We start from the raw sequence: 23,382 nt of genomic DNA on the forward strand, positions 1-23,382 counted from the left end.
ATAGCTGTACTTGTAAATCAGATAATGATCACAGCACACAAAGTTGCATTTTAACACTTTCCCCTCCTTGTTAGATTATGAAGTCAATCCTCGCGTGGAACACACACAATGGCATGAAATTTCTTTGACATAACAGAAGTAAAGAGATCAAATTGCAAAGGAGCAGGGAAATACAGAGCACCGATTGAATTAAAAAAAACATTGAGAGTTTGTACACTGGGAATGTCAAGGGCGTCGGCGCCCAAGACAGCAGGACTGCAGCTACGAAGTTCGTAGCTTGATCCGATAGTGGCGCCGGGGTTCTTCCCTGGGCGTTCAATGGTGAAGGGGGCGAGATTAAGAGAGAAAGGGGGAGATTAGGGAATTGGTTGTTATTGCTTGCCCCAAAGGGAGCTGGGTACATCCCTTATGTAGGCACTTGGCCTGCTAAATAAAAGGAAACAAACTCTAAGAATCCCTTAATTCTAGCCTTCCTTGCATGCTGATCCGCATGCTGCTCTCCCCTGAATGGCAGCCTAGCCACTAATTTCTGCCGGCTGCTGTGGCTGCGCCCCTTCTGGCGCGCCAGACGTGCTCCTGGCGGCGACGCGCGTGCGGGGACGTCGCTGGTATTGCCGTCCCCACATGACAGGGAAGTTTATGGAACTAAAGTCAGAAGCAAATAGATGAAAGGAATCCCTTTGTTCTCCCCAATAGGTGCAGTGCCTAAACCATAGCTCATTTGTTACTTGTTTGAAAAGACTGGGGTTTTGACTCATCCAGCACCTCTACTTCAAAGCATGAAAATACAAGGCAAGGTTCTCCTAAACAACTTCTACCGGATTTGAGGCATAGAGGCATAAAAAAAATCAAATTCTCACAGCACGCTGCATGCAGGACACCCCTACCTTTGGTGGGCTCGCATCAACTAATTAAGTCTATTAGCTAAAAAATTAACCAATGCGAACGTTATGTTATTTGAAATATTTATTTCTGCTCACTTCTACCTGAAACCATTTGAATTCAGAAATATGCAGATAGCTAATGTAGATTGCATTTTCATTATACTGGTGGTTTTGTATCCCAACATCATACTTAATTTAACTCCCTACAACTGATTGAATGAATGGATAAAAGCACCCAATTGACAATGAACTATATATTTCTGCCTTCCAAACTTTTTGCGATAATATTTAGAAACCATTCAAAATTATAGAGCTCAGATGATAGGTTTCATGCCCCCTGCCTCTATTGTTTTCAAGTTCAGTAGCTGCCAATCAAGGGACGGTTAAGTATGTGTTTGCTTAGAGTTCAAATAATAGCTTCATTTTCTCCCATTATGAGGTTGAGCAGAAATTTTGTTTAGGAGAAAAATATTTACTAATATTCCCTGTATACTAAATCATTTAACGGTACTGATGAAATTTTCACTGACCAATGCACATATGTAGGTGCCCAGACTGACTTGATTTTCTAGCTAGCTTGCTGTTTTTTCTCTTCTTTTTTTGCAGGCAGGTCAAATAAGATAGATCAAACCAATTACTTATTAACGGGTTTATATGCAATGGTTTGTTGGGTCAAGAATTAAGAGCAGAGTAACTACTAATACCTCTGAAGGTGTCGTGTTGCTTAGCTCTAAAGCCGGGATTCTATGCTAGATTTGAAATATTAAGCCAAACACCGTAGGCTCAGAAGCTTGACCACCGCTGGAGTCAAAATGCACTGAAATTGGAAGGTTGGCATGTGAGTCATCAGCTGGAGCTCAGACAAATGGGCCTAAATCTAGTTTTGAGATCAAGGGGAAGAAAGAAAACATTAGTTTAAACCATAGATAATACTGACTTTGGTCCCCGTAATACAAAACTTTTGGTCAGTATCGAGATTTAATAGCAAATTGACCAGTTGTTTTCAATCTAGCCCTGCTAGTTTCAACAAACAGGGGATATACATGAGTATCAATGGAAGTTAGAACCAACATCAGACAACATGATCATATGGGAAAAATTGCCTACTGACTGAATTTGTACGCAAGACAAAATGTAAATAAAAGGTGTGGGAACAGATTCGTCACCTTGGATGTGAAGAAAACTTGCTGCCGAAAGAAGATCGAGGTGTGGGACGGCATGGGAGGCGCAATGGCGGCGTTTCCTTCGGAGGTGGCTGTCGGCAGAGTGTAAATAAAAGGTGAAACTACTTTATATAAGGACGCACAATTAAAATCACAGATATGTCAGCAATATAAGTTTGTAAAAACAACATTTATGGAAGGAGCAATATGGTGATGACTTGATCACTACCATGTGTACTTTATCATGTGTTTTATTTGTGATTTTAAATTGGGGTATGGGGATTCTTGTTCACACCTAACAAAAACTTTGAGCCAGCCAAACAACATTTATTTGCTGAATCCTTCGAAAGGCATTCAAAACCAGTAGCTAAAAAACAAATATATCCTTATAGAAGCTAAATTAATAAGATTCAAAACCAGTAGCTAAAAATGAATGTTTCCCTAGAAAGGCAATGCATTCAAAACGAACATGCTAAATTGATCTGCACATCATCTTAATTGTGCGTGCTAATCTGACTAAGCATTATATATCAATATATATATATATATTGATATTTATATCCAATACCTTCTTTGTGCAAAAATAAAAGGTAAGAAGGCCTCCACGTCAGGCCAGCAGTGGAGGGATCCTTCTAGAGACTCGTGTTCGGCGTCCGCGGCAGAGGGGTCCTTCTTCTAGCGTTCAGAGTCCGCGGTGATTAAGGGTCCTTCCAGCGACTCACGCTCAACGTCCCCAGCGGCGGAGGGCTCCTTCGCGGTCGACGTCCGCAGCAATTGAGGGTCCTTCCAGCTACTTGCGTTCGGCATCCCTAGTGGCAGCGGGATCCTTTGTGCTCGGTGTCCGCGACACCCCGGTGGCGGAGGGCTCCTTGCGTTTGGCATCAGCGGCGACCGAGGGTTCTTCCAGGGACTCGCATTCGGTGACCTCAGCGGTGGAGGGCTCCTTCGTGGTAGGCGTCCGGGTCGTTGCAGCTCCTTTTTGCGGAGGCAATCATAGAAGGATAGCATGGGAGCATAGGAAATCACAGTGGGTGGAGGCAAACACGGGCGGTGTTAGAGGACGCTGTGGACAGAAGCAGAGACAGATGAAACATGATTTGGGGGATTGGAACGTAATCAGGGGTGGGCCATAGGTGGGATCTGGGGATGGCAGGACGTCCTGTCTTATCTTGGAACGATCACTACATATTTGTTAAATAGTATAGATAAGAACACAGATACTACACTTGATCTTAGCCAAAGGCTGACAAAAGGTACGAATTGGAATGTGCGATGGTGCTCCATGTGGTACTAATTAATTAAACAACTCTGTTCCTTATGTGGGCATTCTAATTATTTAGGTGAACTTATCAGCAAGCCTAACAAATCGTAGTGAGTTAGAGGGGAGGCCCATCCGGTTTGGTTCCCATATCGTTCCTTTTGGTTATCTTTTATAGCTAAGATTTCTCACGATGATGCCATGATATGTTCAATCCCTGAAACGGCCATGTGTTTTGACTGGTTTGGACATGCATAACCTATTTAGTATCTATACATCGATCAATTAGAGATGGCATACAATTGTGGCCCATGTTAAATATAAATATGTGTATACGTATACGACCTCACATGTTGCCGGTACATTTGCGTTCTAGAAGCTTCCAATCAAACTCTAGGCTCATCATGCGTGGCCATTGGCGCTTGTGGCCTGTAGATATCTCAACAGCTGACGCTATGGTCTGGCTTATCGTACCTTGCAAGAGTGACATTATGCTCACCGTCCGATAATTACGGTAGCAGAAATTGCCATGCATAGAAACCTACTTTCTTGTTCACTCTATATATACACAGCTGAGAGGATCACGACTATGCAGACCGTGAGCTCCCATTGCCCATCGTACCTCTTCCTATGGTGGAGATCCACTGTGATGAGCCAACAAATGTCAAGAGTGTCCAGACTTACCGGTTGTTCGTTCATTTGGAGGTAATACATGACCTTAAGTTCCTTACTGACAATCCTCGTGACCAGAGGCGCAACAACAGGAGGTGGGAGCAGATACTCGAGTGGGAGTACGACAAGCCTAGTGGTGGCATCCAGGCTGACTACACCCCTGCAACTAGAACCTAACACCAATATGGGAGGGTAGAGATAGAGAAGATAATCGCGATGAAGACCACGGTGGGAGGGGCACGCACCGGCACCGCAGCCTCTCCCTCTGGACTCGCCTCTCGTCCCCATGCCGTGATGACCGTGACTATCTGCATGGCCATGACGAGACACACTGCTACGGCCGTCGGCATGTGGTAGGTAGCCTAACGTCCACCTCTCCACTACGTAGCCCTATCTTCAGGCGCAGGCAGGGCATCATGAAGAACCAATGGTGCCGCAAGGTCTCTTTTGCCACGCCAGTGGCCACATCAACCAGGCAAGACATACCTAGCTTACATTATGCCGCCGTTGATCATGAGTGACCCCAGCAAGGTCCATGAACCTAATCTCACCAGGGATTTCAACCTGATACTCATAGAATCTACCTATAATGATATGTTTGCATGTCAGCATGAGACAACACCCACGCTACACAGCCCACCTCTGTCATCACCGGTGTATTCTCCTGCGTCGGTCGGAATGCATTGGGGTGAGGACCTTCACATGGCAGCCACAGAAGAGGACACTACTAAACCAAGGTAGGATGCTATGCAAGTGTCACTGACCCACGAAGATGAATCTCAAACTGAGGTGTCTGATGTTCATGCTGAGGTACCTATTGTTCAAGCTTTCATCTATAGAGTTACATTGCCTCTTCTGCCACTGGTAATTCAACATACACTTGCCATAAACATATGTTCAAGCTCGAAAATAGAACCGAACACTCCCAGCACTTCCAAGACTCCAAAAAGAAGCGACATACTAGCAAGAAAAGCGACATCAGGGAAAGACCATTTGCAATTAGCGCAAGATGTCCTAGCCAAAAAGCTCGGTTCCCTGTCACCTTCAGAAAAAGCTGATGATGAAGTCCTATCCTCTTATATGCAATGCTTCAAGCAACCCCTGACCAAGGAAGCCATAGAGGTGATCCAGACTTTGGTGGACAAGGGCATAAGACAACCAAAGAAGGGTCGTCGCAGAAGAAGCATCGACAGCTTGATGTGCGTAGCTATACAAGATCCTCGTCACCACCACCATGCCATGATCTATTGCCTACATACCTTTATTGTTCTAAAGGAATTGTTCATATCTCCTATTGCAGTCTATCTGTGTTGGTGCAGTGGTCATAATCAGTGGTGTGTCTTCTTCGCGACCTCATCCCCATCGTCATGTAAGCTCAAAACTCTGAGCTGTCAAAGTGAAAAAGCTAGGGTATTGGCCACAGTGTTTAGGTTGGCGCCTTCACGCCGCCATCCCACCAACTTGTACCAAAAGTCCAACCAAAACAAAAGTAACCCATTCGTCTCCCTTGTCACTTATGTCACAACGTAATTGCAACATCATATGTTGGAATGTTCGAGGGCTAAACGCGGCTACAAAGATATCGAGCGTATGAAATCTAGTATCCTCCCATAGAGTCACAATCGTTTGTTTCCAGGAAACAAAAATACACGCTTGGAATAGACAGTTACTGCTGCAAACCCAAAAGCCTGACTTCGTTAGCAACTATGTGGAGCTTCCGGTGAATGGTGCCAATGGCGACATCCTAATCGCATGCATGCCGTTTATGAGACCCATGCCATTTCGGCGATGACATTGATGCGCCTTACAGGTACAAGAGGTCCACGAGACACATGCCATTTCGGCGACGGTGCTCACACGCCTTACAGCTATAGGTGATCTACGAGACCCACATCATTTTTGCAGCGGCACTGATGCATCTATAAGTGGTCCACGAGACCCATGATATTTTGGCAATGGCGTTCACATGCCTTACAGGTACAGGTGATCTACAAAAACCAATGCCATTTTGGCAGTGGCGCTGATGCACCTTACATGTACAAGCGGTCCACGAGACCCATGCCATTTTGGCGGTGGCATCACGCACCTTATAGATACAAGTGGTACTACCTAAGTGCCTTTGTGTTGCAACGAAAACACAAACATTGGATGCGGTAACATCAAGCACAAACTCAAGGTATGGAGTTATGGATGCACTATGAGAGCATCGCCGAACTAATACATTGAGAGCGATGTCATAATATGATTTCATATGGGATCCAAAAAAGGAGAAGGAGACTATCTGCTAATTTCATTCTTAATTCTTCATTTATTTTTATTAGTAAAATTGGACTCCTATACGTAGTTGGTAACAAGGCGAGGAAGCTGAAGGATGAGGGTGGTTGGAAAAAATGGGTAAATTATTCAAATTTTAGGGGGTTTTATTAGATGGAAGAAGAGTAGGAGAAGAGGCGAAGCAGGGACCCACTCGTGTTTAATATAGTAGAGATATATGATCCATGTCATTTCAGTGGTGACGTTCACACGCCTTACCGGTACAAGTTGTCTACGAGACCCATGTTGTTTTGGTGGTGACGTTCATGCACCTTGTCAGTACATGTGGACTAGATAGGAAATCATGTTGTTTTGATGGCTGCACTCACTTCCACTATAGGTTAAAGCATAAGAAGACATATGTTCCATGATGCCAGAGTTCTAGCAGAAAGTTTCATATCTAAGTCACTATTTTCAGTGACCAACAAGGCCGCAAAATTTTATCATGTACTGACCGACGAATTGAGACGCTCACCAAAGCAATGACCCTAACTTTTTTCTTTATCTCATGCGGCACATCATACATCTATGGTACAGGACACAAGGCTCGACAATGACAATTGCTTGACACAGCTTAATTGGGTGTGGTCTATAGGCTCAAGCATGTGGACGTAATTAACTAGAGTTGTTACGAAACTCTAGGATTCAAGTATTATACAATCGTCTATGTATTAAGGTGCCATACAAGAATATATGTAAAAGGAGGAGACATGTAAATTCCTGAGAATCAATAAAGAATGCAAGTTTCCTATTTTGTTTGTGTTCTTATGTGTTTGATTTACTTATCTGTATACAATTGTATACTAGCACGCCCGTACTCTATAACGCCATACACAAAGAAATTTGAGTATTTTCCTCGCGAGAAACACCGACGTTAGCTACCTGTAATCTATAAGATGAATTGTGCAAGTACAGTGGACCAAGATAAATTGCGAAATCCCAGTGGACCGTAAGTACAATGATGGCACTAATCTTATGGAGCAAGCATGTTCCACTTACTACTCTTTCAATCATACACGTAATTAATTAAGCTACCATGCTGACTTAAGAGCATCTACAATAATAAATGTTAGCTAGATATAAGGTTATTCATATCAGATTTTTGTCAGCATGGAGGGGAGAGTAATAAGGAGAGATAAAATTTAGACTACTAACCAGGAGATATTCTACTCAATTAGTACATTGATTTTGTAGTCTATTGTATTTAGGCCTACATTAATTTTATAGGCAATGCTACATTTAAGCTATTGAGAAGGATGTCTATAATGTTATCTATTAGTATCATGTACAACTCTTGTAGACATAAACTATCTATATTATTAGAGATGCTCTAAGCGTGATACCATACCATTTTTTTTTAAAAAAAACTAAAGCCTAGGGAACCCTTGGCCTTGAAGGGCTCATATCTAGGTAGAATGTAAAACTTAGACAACCTTAAAGATCCAAGCAAGTAATGATCACCTGAACAGGATATCTATGTTGAAAGGTTCACCCATTTGTTGTTTCAGAGTTTGTAAACAGGAGAATGAAAAGATGAGATGCAGTTGGGGCCTAAAAATGGCCTAATGCTGGTGTTCCAAAGGCTCAAGAACTGATAGTAAGGGACAGCCCAATATCATTTAGATTGAGACCGCAACATCCATTCACCAGTTTCGATCTCTTTGCCGCAATAATTAATCACCAATTCACCCACTCTTCCACAGAAACATGAACTTAATTACTCCCTCCGTTTCGCAATATTTGTCCATAGCCTCGAGAGTATCTGTCACAAATTATTTGTCCATTGCGGTAACTAAGGATGCTTTATGGTCTATTTTCCTGCTATGTCTTTGAGTGCATGCATGCATTTACTCTAACGTTAGTGAGTTACTTACTCTCATCCTTGCATTGATTAGGGGTAGCATGGTCATCTCACTCTATTTTTCACTCGATTTCAGTATTTCTTGATTTGTACGTAATGGTGGGCGTGGGCAAATATTGCGAAACGGAGGGAGTAAGCACTATAATGAAAGATTTGTCAAATTTGATTTGGTTGCGGTGCACCAAGCCTAGACTGTAGTGCAACACCTAGATGACACATGAGGATTCCAATGGCAAGTCACTATGATAGACTCTCTTCTAAAAAATAAATTTAATATCAACGTAGACACATAGCCTACGTATCAGATATTAAACTAATAAAAATAGATCCTACACTTCATCTTAGGCCATCTCCAAGAGAGACCTCAAATCTCCCTTTTCTAGTGCTACAGTATTTTGCGGTCTATTGTAGTACTGAAAATCCATCTCTAACGGATCCTCTACCTAGTGCTACAGTGCTGCTACAGTAGAAAAAAATAAGAGATGCTGTAATAATAATAGAGGATGCTGTAATAGTATTTTGAAGATAAAAATTTAAAGTAGCTGTTGAAGATAGTCTTAGAAAAAAAAGTGAGAAAAGTATGAGTTGAAACGGAGAACTGCGTCTTGATTTATAGCGCCCTCCCGCCGCGTATCAACTTAACTGCTCGGTGTGGTACTAATTAAATAGCTCCTTCAGCCGCCCCCCTCATCTGATGTGCACATGCTACTTGCGCCAAATTTGGCAAACCTAACAGGCCGTATCCTGTTGGAGCAAATGGACTTATCTTAATTGTTTTTCTCGCCTTGCTTTTGTTTGTCACCAGAAGAAAGTAGTATGGACAAAAAGAATGCGATGAATGATCTCTTAGAGAAAATATTGAATCCAAGATTGTGGTCACATTTTGAAAAGTCTTTCTTTATGTACATATTGGTCTTGTACTTTTCTCAATGAACCAAAATTAAGTCCTCAACATCTTTTTTTTTAAGAACAAGGGGAAGCCCATACTGACAAATTACTACTATAGGAATAGTCATCAGTGCTGGCTAAAAAGCCATCAATAACGGTTTTTAATCAGTATTGATTAGTTAGCACTGACAGTCTGTGACCTTTAGTACCGGTTTAAAAATCGGTACTGATAATAAGTATTATTATCGATCCATGGTTAGCAGCCGGCAATGAAAAGATTCCCAAGAGCAAAAAAACAGAGCTAGCTCAATTTCGAGCCAGCTCAGTTGCCACTGCTGCCACCTTTGTCCCAATCCGACAAGTCACCGACCAAGTCGTAGAACAGAATAAAAACACACAAATGCAAGCATGTGATATTCCTCGTACATCACAACATGTACTCTCGATTTATTCTCTAATAATGTCATACAGATCGACACAAACACAAAAACTTTAAAGCTAATCTATAGGAACCCTAAGACATATCACTTGTAATAGAGTCATTTTGAAGCAAGTCTCCCGAATCCTGCTATAAAGAATACAAGCACGAATTCACTTGACCAACTCATGAAAGAAATCAACAAAACAAACAAGTACTGACAGTCTTTTTGCACCGAGCCAGAGCTAGCTATACCCATAGACCTGTGAAATGCGGAGACTCGATTTGAGAGCCTTCGTGGTCAGAGGCAACTCGTGAGCATGGACGGCACATCAGAGCTTGGCGCGGACGGGGTGATGTCTCGACGAGCTACAGAGGGAAAAGGGGGCAATGAGACCGCAGTGAGGAGTGTCTGAATAAGGGAGAGAGATCGATTGAGTCAAACCTCAGTACACAAGCTAAAACTAGAGTAAATCTAAATTTCGGGTCTAATCCAATATTCACTATCGCTCCATAACACAAACTGGTACTGATTAAAAATATCAATATCGATTCATATTTACCAGCCGGAACTAAAGTATCAATACCAGTTTGTGCCAAGAGCCGGCACTGATTCACCTTAGCTCAATTATTGATTGAGCGCGGGATGTTATGAAGTGGTATTGATACTTTCTTATTGCCGGTTCTGCCTAGCCAGCACTGATGATCCGACGCGGATGACCAGTTCTGTTATAGTGAATATATTGATAAAAGAAATACTAACAAAGTTTATGTACATTTAGAAGAAAAAAAAGGAAAATATGGATCACGCCAGCGAGTCTGGCCAGCTACTGATTTGGGAGGAATAAGTAGCTTATGTCCTATGGATAACCGTGCCAAATTCATGCCTGAACTCTGCTTTGCAAGCTTCTAATGTAGGCAGCACTTGGTTGTAGGGGCGGACGCAGGGGGAAAAAGGTCATTGGGGTCTCTCGTTGTAATTACATGGTCATTAACAATTAACAGTGTCAATTACTAAGTATTAGCATAAATCACTAGGATTAGCACAAAGTCAGCAGGGTCAAAAGACCCTGATGATTACATATAGCTCCGCCCCTGCTTGGTTGAAGATAAGATCATTTATTTCCCACCATATACTCCAGGATAGAAAGATTACGATCTCCATGAAGGACACCTAAGGTTATCTTTGAAAAACTGAAAAACCTGAAGAAGTTGCTGAACTACTGAAACATGCAATCCAACAAGAGACCAGCACTCTTCGGCAAAAATTCTGTCTGGTAGTTCTCTTGTGCAAGTTCTTTCTGGTTACTTTGGTCATACAACCTAGTTACTACTAGGTTGTATGATCTTGAAAGGAGTCGGTCAGTGTTTTGGATGTAGACCAGCTTGTCCTATGGCTGCAATTTGTAGCTAAACCAATTTTTTTGTGTTGTATTGTCTGGTGAGTGATGATAACAGTTTGAAGAATTTAATAGTAGGGAACCCTTGAAGTGCCCATCATTAATCTAGCAAAATGTAAGGCTCCGAGAAGCTTTGTTAGACCCTTGTGTTCAAGATGAGATTCAAGGAAGCATTGACCACTTGAACGAGGTACCTATGTTGGCTAATTTACTTGTTACAGAGTTTGGAAGTAGAAAACAGGAGAATGAAAAGATAAAAAAAATGGTCTAATGTTGGTGTTCCACAAGGCCAAGAAACTCATTCGTAAGACCCAGCCCAAGCAACACAGCATGGATTGAGTGCATTGGGCCGAGCCAAGGTACGGTGACAGCCCAAGCCCACCACCATTCTTCCAATAACACAGGTGATTCAGTCTAAGAAGAAATATATATTAAATTTGATTTATTGGCGTGCCCTAGGCTAAGGCTGTAGTGCAACACGCAAGCGCCTTAGTGGCAAGCCACTATAGTAAGACCCTTCTCAAAAAAATAAATTTAATATCAAAATGGGCACATGGCTCACATATCAGATATTAAACTGATAAGAACTGATACTACACTTGATCTTAGTTAAAAGGTTGAGAAAGATATGAGTTGCAATGGGGAGCTGTGCCTTCTTTTATAGCGTCCTCCCACTACGTAGCACCTTAGCTACGTGAGGTGGTACTAATTAGACATCATCTCTAATTCAGCCGTCTCTGCTCTCCCATGACACCTCGTGCGCATGCTACTTGTTTGGGCCAAATTTAGCAAGCCCAACAGTTCGCACAGAGCTTGAGCAGAAGCCCATTTGATTTCCCTTTTTCTTTAATTTCATTTCCCTTTTGTTTGTCTTGTTTATTTAATACATTGATCTTGTAGTCTATTGTATTTTTGTCTAAATTAATTTTATAGACAATGCTGCATTTAATCTATTGAGGAGGTTATCTATAATATTATCTATTGATGTCATGTACAACTCTTATAGATATAAACTATCTATATTTTTGGAGATACTCTAAGAGTGATAGCGTACTAGTTTCAAAAAACTATAAGACTAGAGAACCCTTGGCCTTGAAGGACCCATCATCTAGGCAGAATGTAAGACTCCGACAACCTTAGAGATCCAAGCAAGTAATGACCACCTAAATAGGAGACTTATGTTTGCAAGTTTACTTGTTTGTTGTTTCAGAGTTTGGAAACAAGAGAATGAAAAGATGAGATACAGTTAGGCCGTAAAAACTGTGTAGTGTTTGTGTTCCATAGACCCCAGAACTGATAGTAAGGGTCAGTCCAATATCATTTAGATTGAGAACTTGGGCCAAACAGGGTGGAAGCCTAAACCCACATAAACCTGCTAATGGATTGTAACACACCCCACACCCAACCAAACCCATAGCAAAACAATTGATTTTCCCAACCCAACCCAACCCATAAAATCAATACATTGACCCCACCCCACCCAACCCTCCGGCTTAATTCTATCCAAATCAACCCAGCAATGGGTTCAACCCATGGGTGCAAGCAAGCAGGTCCGCTGCATGCAACTTGTTGCTACTTGCTACCTACAACTTCTTGTTGTGGCCTGCTACCAGTACTTTACAATACAAAAGATTGAGCAACATATCCTCCATATCAAAACATCCCCACCAGAAAATCTCAACAACAAACACAAAAAGATATATTTACAAATGAAATTATGCATTACAACACTGTAGTTTTAAGCTAAACTTTGTTATAACATTATTTCAACATTTTAGAGGTTTTAAGAATTTGAACTTGATGCTTCGGCAGTAGCTTGAGTCGTTGCTTAAGAGCTTAAGTTCCGCCTTTAGAACACTTAGAACAAAATATTTTTAACATAATATTTATTTTACCTTCATTGCCTGGATATTCATATAGACAACATTTTCCACAAACAAGAGCTTCAAGTGTTTCTGGCGTCATTAAACTTCAATTGTCACCAAGAATCTGACCGCCACAGCTAAATGCGAACTCTAAAAAAACTATGCTCAAAGGTATTGCCAGGAAATCACATGCCATAGCTGATAGCACAGGGTATTTGTTGGTATTTGTTTTCCACCAGCTCAAAATTTCAAACCTCTCATCAGTTCTCACAAACTCGTCTTCTAAATATGCTTTAAGCTCTGACTTTGGAACACACCTTCCTCTCCTATGGGACCATTTAGCAAATTCTTCTTCTACTTTTCTTTTTCAAAGGACCGGTGAATCCAAAGTACTCCCGGCTGCATTAAAGCGAGCCGAGTTTGCATTATTTCTCCTGAGAAGCTTTTCATATTCCTCAAAGTATTTGGTCAACCATTCTTTAGCTAAGATCATATTCGTGTCGATGTCAACATAGTGCTCACACACCTTCTCATAAAAGAAGTATAAGAAATCCATTTTCTTTGAGGGATCAAGTATGTTGGTTGCATTTCTATGGAGAAAAGTATGGGTCATCAAATTTATTGAACGGAACCTCGACGTGAATGCACCGCTTGACCATTAACTCACCGCTTCTTTGAGGATCAAAGTTCAATGGACCTTAGGTTTTCTTCATTGTACCAACAAACCTTTTCCTATCATCAACGGTGATTTTTTGGCAAGACTCAGCAATATGATTTTTAAGGTTGTTTGTGCTCGGTTTTTTAGTACTTGTCATCTTCAACCCATAGTATTTGCAGACTGCCTTCAAGACACCTTCTACCATAATCAAATTATGCTCAAAGTGCTCCCAAACATTGGCCATCTTATTAGGTGTTTGTGGTGAATGATCATCAGTGGTATCGCTGGTACCTGAGCCCTCGAAAGTATGAAAATACATGTCTATTTCATAAGAAAAAAGGTTTAGTTTATTAGAACCAACATAATGTAAAGACAGTTCTATTCTACAAGATACGCATATGGGTATTTAAAAAAGCTGATTGCAACATTAATCAGCATTCACTTGGATATACACTTGGATAAAAAACATAACGCATTACCACAGCATGACCACATTATCACTTGGACATACACTTGGATAAAAAAAAAACTGCTTGCAGAGCATGACCACATTATCAATGTTAAAGAAACCCCATAGTGCAAATAGGGTTCAACCTTAACCAAAACCTATCTCAGCATAGCAATGCCAAGATTATCACATCACATTATTGTAGGCCAAGGAAATGAAAGAGGAGCACGAGAGGAGCACTCACTATTAGACACCAGCCGTGGGACTTGTGGCTACCTGTTAGTGGTGGTGACTGGAGATGAGATGCCGCAGCTACAGCCGCTCTTCTGTCTTCCCTGCTCCCGATCAAATATTGGGCGAATAACTGTAGACAGCGATGAGGAAAGTGGTGGTGGCCCAGATCCGGTGGTGTAGAACAGTCGAAGCTTGTAGCGGCGGTGACGGTGACTAGGAGCTGACCACTACCCCGATTTGCTCGGCCTCAGACCACTCAGGCGGATGAGGATGATGGGTTGCCGATTGGGTGACAACCCATGGGTTGAACCCATTCGAACCCGAAACAAGGAATCCATCTAACCCCCATCCAATCCATTTCATTACAAACCCAACCCAACTCACTAGATAGGTAAACCCGTTTCCACCGATCCAAAATAAACCCGATTGACAACCCAACCCATCAAACCTATTTGAGCCCAACCCATTAGTAGGCCTAAGCCCACAAGAATGACATATGTTCAGACCTCATTGCGGCAACAACCAATCACCAATCTTCCACTAAAACACAAACTTAAATAAGCGTTATGATAAAAAATTTATCAAATTTATTTGGTTAGGGTTTGCCAGACCTAGGCTATAGTGCAACACCTAGACGATATGCAAGGTCCCAATGACAAGCCATTGTGATAGACCATCCCCAACAAAAAATAAATTTAATATCAAAGTAGGCATATAGCCTACGTATCATATATTAAACTGATAAGAACGGATACTACACTTGATCTTAGCCAAAAGGCTGAGAAAGGTATGAATTGCAACGGGAGCCGTGCCTTCTTTTATAAGGTCCTCCCACTACGCGGCACCTTAGCTGCTAGAGGTGATACTAGGCCCCGTTTAGCACATCTCTAGATCCAAGACTTTTTGGTGCTGATCAAGCTTAAAAAATCTTGGAATTGAAGCTGTGGGTGAATTGATGATATTTAATTTAGCCATTTAATTTTTATTTTGAACTAAAAATAAAAGTTTAAATTATTATTTTATTCTACAAACTCTACATCCAATATAGATCTCGAAACTAAGCGGTACCAAACAAACTCTAATGAGCACCTCTAATTCAGCCATCCCCCGTGACACCCGGTGTGCATGTTACTTGTTTGGGCCAAATTTCGCAAGCCCAACCGTCCGTACAGAGCTTGAGCAGAAACCCATTTGGTTACCCTTTTTCTATAATTTCGTTTCCCTTTTGTGTTCGCCTTGTATATGTTTGTGCCTGTACGCATGATCAAACAACCCCTAAAATCGTACAGGTAGCTTGCACCTTTTTTTCATGTATATGGGCTGTAACAGGCCGCAGCTTTGAAATTGGACTTGGCAGGGAGACTACACGTTGGCCTCGAGGAAAGCCTACGCTGTAGTTGTGAACTCAAGGCCTTCACTAATTGGGGCCTGGGGTGCTCCATCTAATATATATGATGAATAAAATCACAATTTCTATTTATAGGAAGTCCGATATCTACCTATTTATCAGAAATTGCAGTCACTGCAAATAGCCTCCCCTAAAAAGAACAAGCCGTTGCTAAGTTGAACACTTGGGACACTCGTCATATAGGCTCATTCTGCTACCAAATTTTGCAACAAGGTTGGTGCAAGGATATAGAGCTGTCTTACGGATCAGCATGTAGCAAAGCATATTCCACTTAACCACCTCTACATGTGATTTACTTTTTGTAAAAGCAACATTGTTCTTGACAAGTTGAGGTTATTTTTACACGGCACCACGACATCAAACACATGCATGCATGATCGATGAACCCACCCACTCATCTCACCACCACCTAGCTGCCAAGTGCCAACTCTCATGCATATACAGACACCAACCTGGATTAGATTCTCTCCATGCAAACGAAGATGTACACCTAATTCCGGTTCACATGGCACGTGCAGACGCGTGCAAAGGTGACGCCGCCGTGCTCGCTTCCACGGCTGCCGGGGCGCCGCCGGACGCGCCGGCCGCCGACCGCTTCAAGAACTCGATGCAGTCGTCCACCGCCTCGCTCCGGTACGAGTCCGCGTACGCCGGGCTCACGCGCGCCTCCGCTCTAGACGGCGTCGCTGTCGCCGGCCGCAGCAGGGTGCCCTTGGTCGTCGGTGCCGACGTCGCGGCTGACAGCATCGCAAGACGCAGCATGACGTCCCGGAGCCGGTCCAGCACCGACACCGGCGCGGCAGCAGCCGACGAGCCTCCCCGGCGCGGTCGGCGACCGCTGCCGCCGCGCAGCCTTGGAATGCATGTGACCGTGGCCTCCTTCAGGTTCAGGGGCTCGGCCTGTAGGTTCATTTGGGTCTCTCTCTCTCTCTCTCTCTCTCTCTCTCTCTCTCTCTCTCTCTCTCTCTCTCTCTCTCTCTCTCTCTCTCTCTCTCTCTCGCTTTCTTATGTACACCAGCTTAGCTCTCGATTATCTCACTATGCCGAGTTTCATGGGCTTTATATACACGCAGGGCTGCAAGAGCCATTTGGTTATTGATCCTTCTTGTACCGGCCGGTCACCACTCGATTTTAGTAACAGAAGGAAATATTCGAAGCCACCCAACTTGTTGATTCACGTGTTGCATGCATGCATGCAGCCATAGGTACTACTATTCCAGTGCAGACCAGCACTGTTGCAAGCATATATTTCCAATGCACATGATTGATTGTACACATACTTGTATTCCCTCGATCACCGGATATACGGATGTCGTTCTATAATGGGTATATTAAAACTTAGAAACTTTGATTACTATTTGAGAATAAAGAGATAATTATATAACCCAAAGAGAAGGCTGGAATTTGCTACTTAATAGATCCAAAACTATGTGAAAGTGACGATCTGCACTGAATAACAAACATGAAGGGAACTAACGGTGGGGCGGTAGAGTCATGGAAGTACGACTCATCATGGTTTAAATCCTAGTGTACACAATTTACATGCCCATGTGTGTGAGTGTGGTGGGTAGTGGTGTGTGTGCACGACAAATATGGATTTTCTGCAACAAAGCAAAAAAAAAACTTTGCATAGATTATGGTTAATTACTACCTTTCTAGAAGATTTGATTGAAACCATATCATTCAAAGGACAGATCAAGAACCTAGAAGATACACATACACTAGCCCGCAATTTGTTTTGAGTGCAAGCTCATGCTATCATGCATGACCATGTGATGCAAGAGGCCAAATCACTGAGGCTATATACTACACTACCCTATTTGGAGGATTTGATTCCTTACCTTCAGCAATTTGACCCCCAATTATCAGGCCGACCACCCAATTAACTAACCATCAAATGTGTCTCTTCTTAAAATATTTGCAGATAAGACGAGCAATAATCTTCAGCTGATTGACTGATATACATGATTAAGTGGTAGTTACAGATTAGATACGCCAAATCAGAAAAGCAGGGAAGATTCAACAAATAGCAAAATAATTTATTCGAGAGAAAATCTTTTGTTTTGCCAGGCTCCCACACTAAGAGTCCCCACCGTCTCACTGTCCTGCCCCTACATCCGCCATCACCACCGGGCTAGCAGCTTGTTGCCCTCAGCCTCCTTCTAAGCTTGGGGAATAACACCGGTATTGGGATCTTAGTCACAACACAGAGAACAATGCTCACACAGTTGACTAGCAATAAGTGGTGTATTGATTGTTCATTGATTTCACATCAGTTAGGTGAAGGTATTTATAGTCATACGTTAACCACCTGAATCACCATTATATTAATGCCTATGTTCTATGCAATGTTCTTAAAATATTCCAGGGTACTACAACCAATACATTGTTACATCAACTAGGATATGTCACGTGTCCATAACCGCATGCAATGGCCAGCCCTTTGGGACACTAGCGAACCACCTTCGGGTCTTCCTTCATCCAATGTCTAATCACCTTCGGGTTCTTCAACTCATCATGGTTGGCCTTTTGCTCCGATCTTTTGCCTATGCCTCCCGAAGGGGTGCCTTTGGCCTTCGGGCACTACGTGAAAAAAGGTCTTCAATGACGGGTGATAACCGTTATAGGTGACGGATCTCGCACCCGTTACCCTGAATGCGTCACTGATGACTAGTAATCGGTGACGGTTTATGACCCGTCACTGATGACTATATTAGCGACGGGTCATAGTAGTGACCCGTCACTTATGAAGGTCGTCAGTGATGGGACACGTCACTAATGTTATCGGTGACAGGTCATAACTGACCCGTCACTTATGAAGGTCGTTAGTAATCTTTACTCTTTCACTAATGGCTTATGAACATTTCAAAAAAAATATTTTTTTCACCTGAGCCATCCCAATGCAAGGGCCATCACTACTCGCCACAGGACACTTACTATTTTTTTGCACTATTTTTGTACTCTGTGTTCCACAGGTATCGAACTCACGACCTCCCCTCACGCACGTAGCCCTTTTAACCTTTTCTGTCGAAGATCATTAGTGATGGGTCATAACTGTGACCCATCACTAATTACTGCACCAATAGTTATGGATCAAATCTTGACCCGTCACTAATGATTGTTTTTGCCAAAGGTGATTCGGAGTGCCTTCGGTAAAACGGGCATAACTTTTGCATACAAACTCTGATTTTGACGTTTTTTTGACTCTACGAACATCTACAGAAAAAGTTGCATCCATTTCTCCCCCACTTTGTCAGGTTTGGCAAAAATTTTAGACCAAATTCGGCTTGAAAAATTCAGTTCACGCCCTTAGAAGTTTCTGCACTATTTTCGGAACACGCATTTGTATCCATAGCCGCACATTAAACTTGAGCAAAAATGTACAATGGTTCCTATTCTAGTGCTACTGAGGTGACAAAAAATAAGAGAAAAATAAAAAATTATGTGTGCCTACTATACCGTCGTACCCTATACCAGTTTTGTTCAATATGTGAATGAAAATTTATGAAATAGGCTAAACATAAATTGTAACTTGTTAATGCATTTCTTCTGTAAATGTTTGTAGTCTCATACCTCTTTGGTTTGAATCTTAGCTATAGCATGGTTATAAGTTTATTGTTTGCGTTTATGCTTTTATGTGTAAATGTTCAGTTATAGCATGGTTGTAACCTTTCTGCATAATATCTTTTCAGATCTGCATAATACGTTTAGTTTTAGTTGGGAAAATTAAGTAAGAAATGACAATATCTGGCCAGCTCTAATAACATAGCTGAGTCATTAATGATAAGTTGTAACATGACCCGTTACTTATGACTAGCCCAGAGAGACCTATCACTGATGATAAGTTATAAGTCACTAGCCTAGGATGACCCATCATTGATGAGTTGGTCATTAGTGATGGGTCACAACTTCACCCGTCACTAATATCATCAGTGATGGGTAACTTTATGACCCGTTACTGATGACTTGTCATAAGTGACGGTCTTGGTCGAGCCTCGACCTGAGGCTACATAAGTGACGGGTTGTAACAGGACCTGTCACTTATGACTTAAGTGGCGGGTCCTGGCGACCCGTCACTTTTGTAGTGTCTCACTTATCTATTTTTCACATAGTGGGGCCTTCGTCCTCCGCCCTCCAAGCTTCGCTATCGCCTCCACCCTTCAAGCTCCTCGCTTCATATGTTCCCTTTGGAACCATCGCTTGCACCTCTAGACCTCCTACCCTCTATCGTACGACCTTCGGCCTTATGCCTGTAGAGCACAATGAAGACATATATGTCACGACATTAGCATTACTACCTCTCAGTTGGGGTTGGCTAACGTGGCCGAAGTCAATAAAGGGGTTGACGTGGTACCATTCCCTCAATAGTTTCACAGTTTTGGTCCAACTTCGTGGTGGGGGGGGGGGGGGCAAAGCCAAGAATCTTTAGACAGTGGGGTGGTACCCTCTCCCTCATTCCCTCTTCGGCCAGCAAAAGTCAACCCCAAAATTAATAGAACTAAAATGCATGTCGGAGAAATAGATATATACTAAGCAAAATGGACATGTTAATTTATCACATGACGAAACAAAAATAAGCCCTTCACACCACCATACATGTTAATTTATCACATGATCAAAACAAAATATGCCCTTCGCACCACCTACACATAATAGCTATTTATCACCCCTGGTTGGGAGCGCTATTTGAAGCTCAGTACAAACCAAGTTCCTGGCGACCATTGCAAAAGTACAGGGACACATTTGAGGATGCTCGAGGTCTGCGCTACAATGTCCCACTGCCACATGTATTACTCTGCTCCGTCGTGATAGTCTCGCCAGTTAAGGAAGTAAATGCAATTCTTGCAAAAGTTGGCAAAGCCCTTGTCTTCGGGAGCACATACCATGTGTTGTCCCAGCTCTGCAAAATGATCTTGCCGTGCAGCTCTGAAGCTTGGTGCCAACCCATGTATGGCAAAATGTTGTCGAGAACATAACGATTTGCAAAAATCGATAGTGGTCACAGGGGCAAGACCCATAAGCTATTCTTGAGGGCCTTATGGTCCGCAAAGCTTGTCGTCATTTGTGGGGCGAGACCCATCGGCTGTTGTGGCAAAGGAGCACCTAGTGCCCAGATTGGATGACATGCGCATCTTCTTAACCTTGGGGGCATATCTTTGCCCAAAAGTCTTTGGGTGGTTCTAAGACCTATCCTCCTTCATTGTCGCTATGCCACCATGACGCATCAACAATACGCTCTCCATACTTGATGTAGAGATCGTGATATGTGTAAATGACAATGAAGGTGTCTACTACTTCCTCCGTCTGCGGACATACGAAGAAACCACACGGGAGGCTGCCACAAACCCACTCTGAAAGCTACGGCAACACGAAGGCCTCCCCTATTTGGGTTTACGACCACAACCAATCAATCATCACGCCAGTGTAACCCTATGAGGTGGCTCGATCCGATGGTCGCCAACCTCGCTCATCTCCCTTCAAAATTTGGGACGTGTATGCCGAAGAAGTGTTGACGATGGGTAGTGTAAAACTATCATATCCGGACACCATGGGGTTTCCCTACATTCTCGGGGTATATCTCTATCCCCAGGAAAGGAATCCCTAGATATATGTAAACTACTCGCTCATCTCGTAAATAGTGAAGTTTATCTCTATGAATGAAAAGGAAAGACTACATGAGTCATACAATGACCCACCTATATACACGGAGCCAAGGGAACCTGCGGAGGACAATACATTAGAAGTGAACACAACTCCATTGATTTTGTTGAAGCCCATTGTACTCAGTCCCAAAGATTAATACAATACCAATATGACGTATGGGCTATTATCCTAAGGGGGCTTGAACCTATATAAGATCATGTGTGCACTATGTGATTCATCTACTTGAAGCATCCCCTACTATTTTTACAAATTCATAAGTTCAACAAGTTCCCAAAGGCCAATGAATAAAAGACGACATCGCTCGACTCTTGTATCACATCACTGTTGAGGATCCAAGGAGCGAATTGCGAGTGGGCTTCACGGCGAATGCTCTTGTGCCATTGTGGACAAACTGCTCTAAAGGACATGAAGTCCCTGGGCTCAGTGAAGCAGGTGGTGACATCTCGAAGAATGTGCCATGAAAGCCCCATCCAATCCATGGTAGCCTTCGATGAAACTTAGATGCTACTGAGGTAGGTGTTGTTAACCGGGGGTGAGAAAGATGAGTGAAGTTGTGCTTTCGTGAGGTTGCGAGTGAGTTACACGATAGATTAGGTATTTATAGGCGGCGAGCTAAGTCACTTTTTGGGAGGTGAAAGGTCACAGGCTACCACGATTGTACTTGATGCTCACACATTTACTCAGAGTTAATGGTGATGCTTATGATTTTCAATGGAATGTTAGGAGTTCGCAGCAGTTTCATCATGATTATTTACGGCTCTATAATGCTGTGTGGGAGATTTTGAGGCGTTACACGGCTTCCATTTTTTAAATGCCTGCCATGCACTTGTCCCATAGTTTTCCCGCCTGTACGCCTCCCGAATGTTCTGGGAATGTGTGTCGGTACACGTGTCACATTACTATTCACCCTACATGTGTTAGTGTGCCTTAGTTCTTTAGCTAATGCTATCAGAGGGTAGTATACATACAAGTTACCGCCTCCTGGCGGTAGCTCGACACTTACTTTTTTTTCTCATTTTTCTCTACATACGTGCCCTTGCCTTTTCTAAGCTCTCAGCGATCCTTCAGCCTTCGCATAGCCAACACTCCGTCCTCTTCGCATTTTTCCGCCACTCCCTTTCTCACGATGATGAAGTCTGTGATTCAACGCGCAAGCGACAAGTATCTTTTGACATCGCACTTCAGGACTAGAAGCTTCACCAAGGATCATCTTGGATAGATGGTGGAGAATGGCTAGCTTCGTAAAGCTAGTGACTCTCGGATGCCGTCTGTGGAGGAGACGAGGCCTTCGTGATAGGCCTTTGCTACCCGTGATCACAGGTGTTGGCCAGCGTATTGGAGCGATATAGGCTGGAGATCCAACAATTGATGTTGAATGCCATCGTCTGCCTATTCACCTTTGCATGGGCCTGGTGGTCCCAAGGTCAGGTTCCCCAGCTCTAGAGCCTTCGCCCACCTCCACTACACCCACTGCTAGCTGAAGTAGCTACAAGTGAACGGAGTAGAGCGCGTTGTCACACACAGTAGCGTGTCCTATTCCCAATGGGGCAGGGGAGCTGCCTGCAAAGGCATATTAGACCCGGTAGAATAGCGATTGGACTGAGTTTTGGTTCTACCATCACGTTCCCAAAGGCTGCAAGATGTCTTCAAAGGCCACAGAGATCGCCTTACGAAGGAGGCTGGTGGTGAAGATGATACCCTCCATCCAAGCATTTCAATGTCTGCAACTTCGTCAAGGTATATTGTGTGACCGAGGTTTGGCTACTCACCACGGGGTGGACTTTTAATGACCCACCTTTTGGCCCCGTGAATGAGCTTCAAGTGTTTAAGATCCATTGTGAAGGGGTGCCGGGTAAATCTAAAAATCTCCTTCGATATCTCCTTCGATACCTTGTTTAAGCTTTATTCTTTGTTATCAGAGAGCATCGAAGGGGTTGAGGTGGCCAAGGAGAGCCTACTCAGGCTGTACACATGGCCTGAGAATGATGAGTTAACCGAAAAGGTGAAGGACCCATGACTTAATCATGTATTGGACGTGCATGGCCTTCGCTATGGGCCACGCCAAGCTCCTCCCAAAAACTCATGGCGGAGGAAGGTAATAGAGGTCGCCACCAATGATGCCTCTGCCTCTACTGCTGTTCTAAGGGTAACATATCACTGCTCCGGGGCTGCACCCACTCCAGCTCCTAAGAAGTGGCGAGCTGCCCCAGCCGCCAAATGCCAAGACGAGAACCCAGTTTCGCCAGTT

The 23,382-nt window shown here is 43.1% G+C and overlaps 1 protein-coding gene and 3 non-coding genes across 4 annotated transcripts; all 4 read right to left on the reverse strand.

Moving 5' to 3' along the window:
- Positions 1-8,322: 8,322 nt before the first annotated feature.
- Positions 8,323-8,516, reverse strand: LOC133925713 (U2 spliceosomal RNA). Its single transcript, XR_009910983.1, has one exon. It is a non-coding gene; the product is annotated as a U2 spliceosomal RNA (small nuclear RNA).
- Positions 8,517-11,298: 2,782 nt separating this feature from the next.
- LOC133925712 (U2 spliceosomal RNA) lies at positions 11,299-11,487 on the reverse strand. Its single transcript, XR_009910982.1, has one exon. It is a non-coding gene; the product is annotated as a U2 spliceosomal RNA (small nuclear RNA).
- Positions 11,488-14,657: 3,170 nt separating this feature from the next.
- LOC133925711 (U2 spliceosomal RNA) lies at positions 14,658-14,853 on the reverse strand. The gene has a single exon (XR_009910981.1). It is a non-coding gene; the product is annotated as a U2 spliceosomal RNA (small nuclear RNA).
- Positions 14,854-15,674: 821 nt separating this feature from the next.
- LOC133923395 (uncharacterized) lies at positions 15,675-16,450 on the reverse strand. The gene has a single exon (XM_062368707.1). The coding sequence runs from the start codon at positions 16,380-16,382 to the stop codon at positions 15,972-15,974; it is 411 nt and encodes a 136-aa protein (XP_062224691.1). The 5' UTR covers positions 16,383-16,450; the 3' UTR covers positions 15,675-15,971.
- Positions 16,451-23,382: the final 6,932 nt, after the last annotated feature.

The sequence above is a fragment of the Phragmites australis genome, chromosome 7, assembly GCF_958298935.1.
Source record: "Phragmites australis chromosome 7, lpPhrAust1.1, whole genome shotgun sequence".
Taxonomy (NCBI): domain Eukaryota; kingdom Viridiplantae; phylum Streptophyta; class Magnoliopsida; order Poales; family Poaceae; genus Phragmites; species Phragmites australis.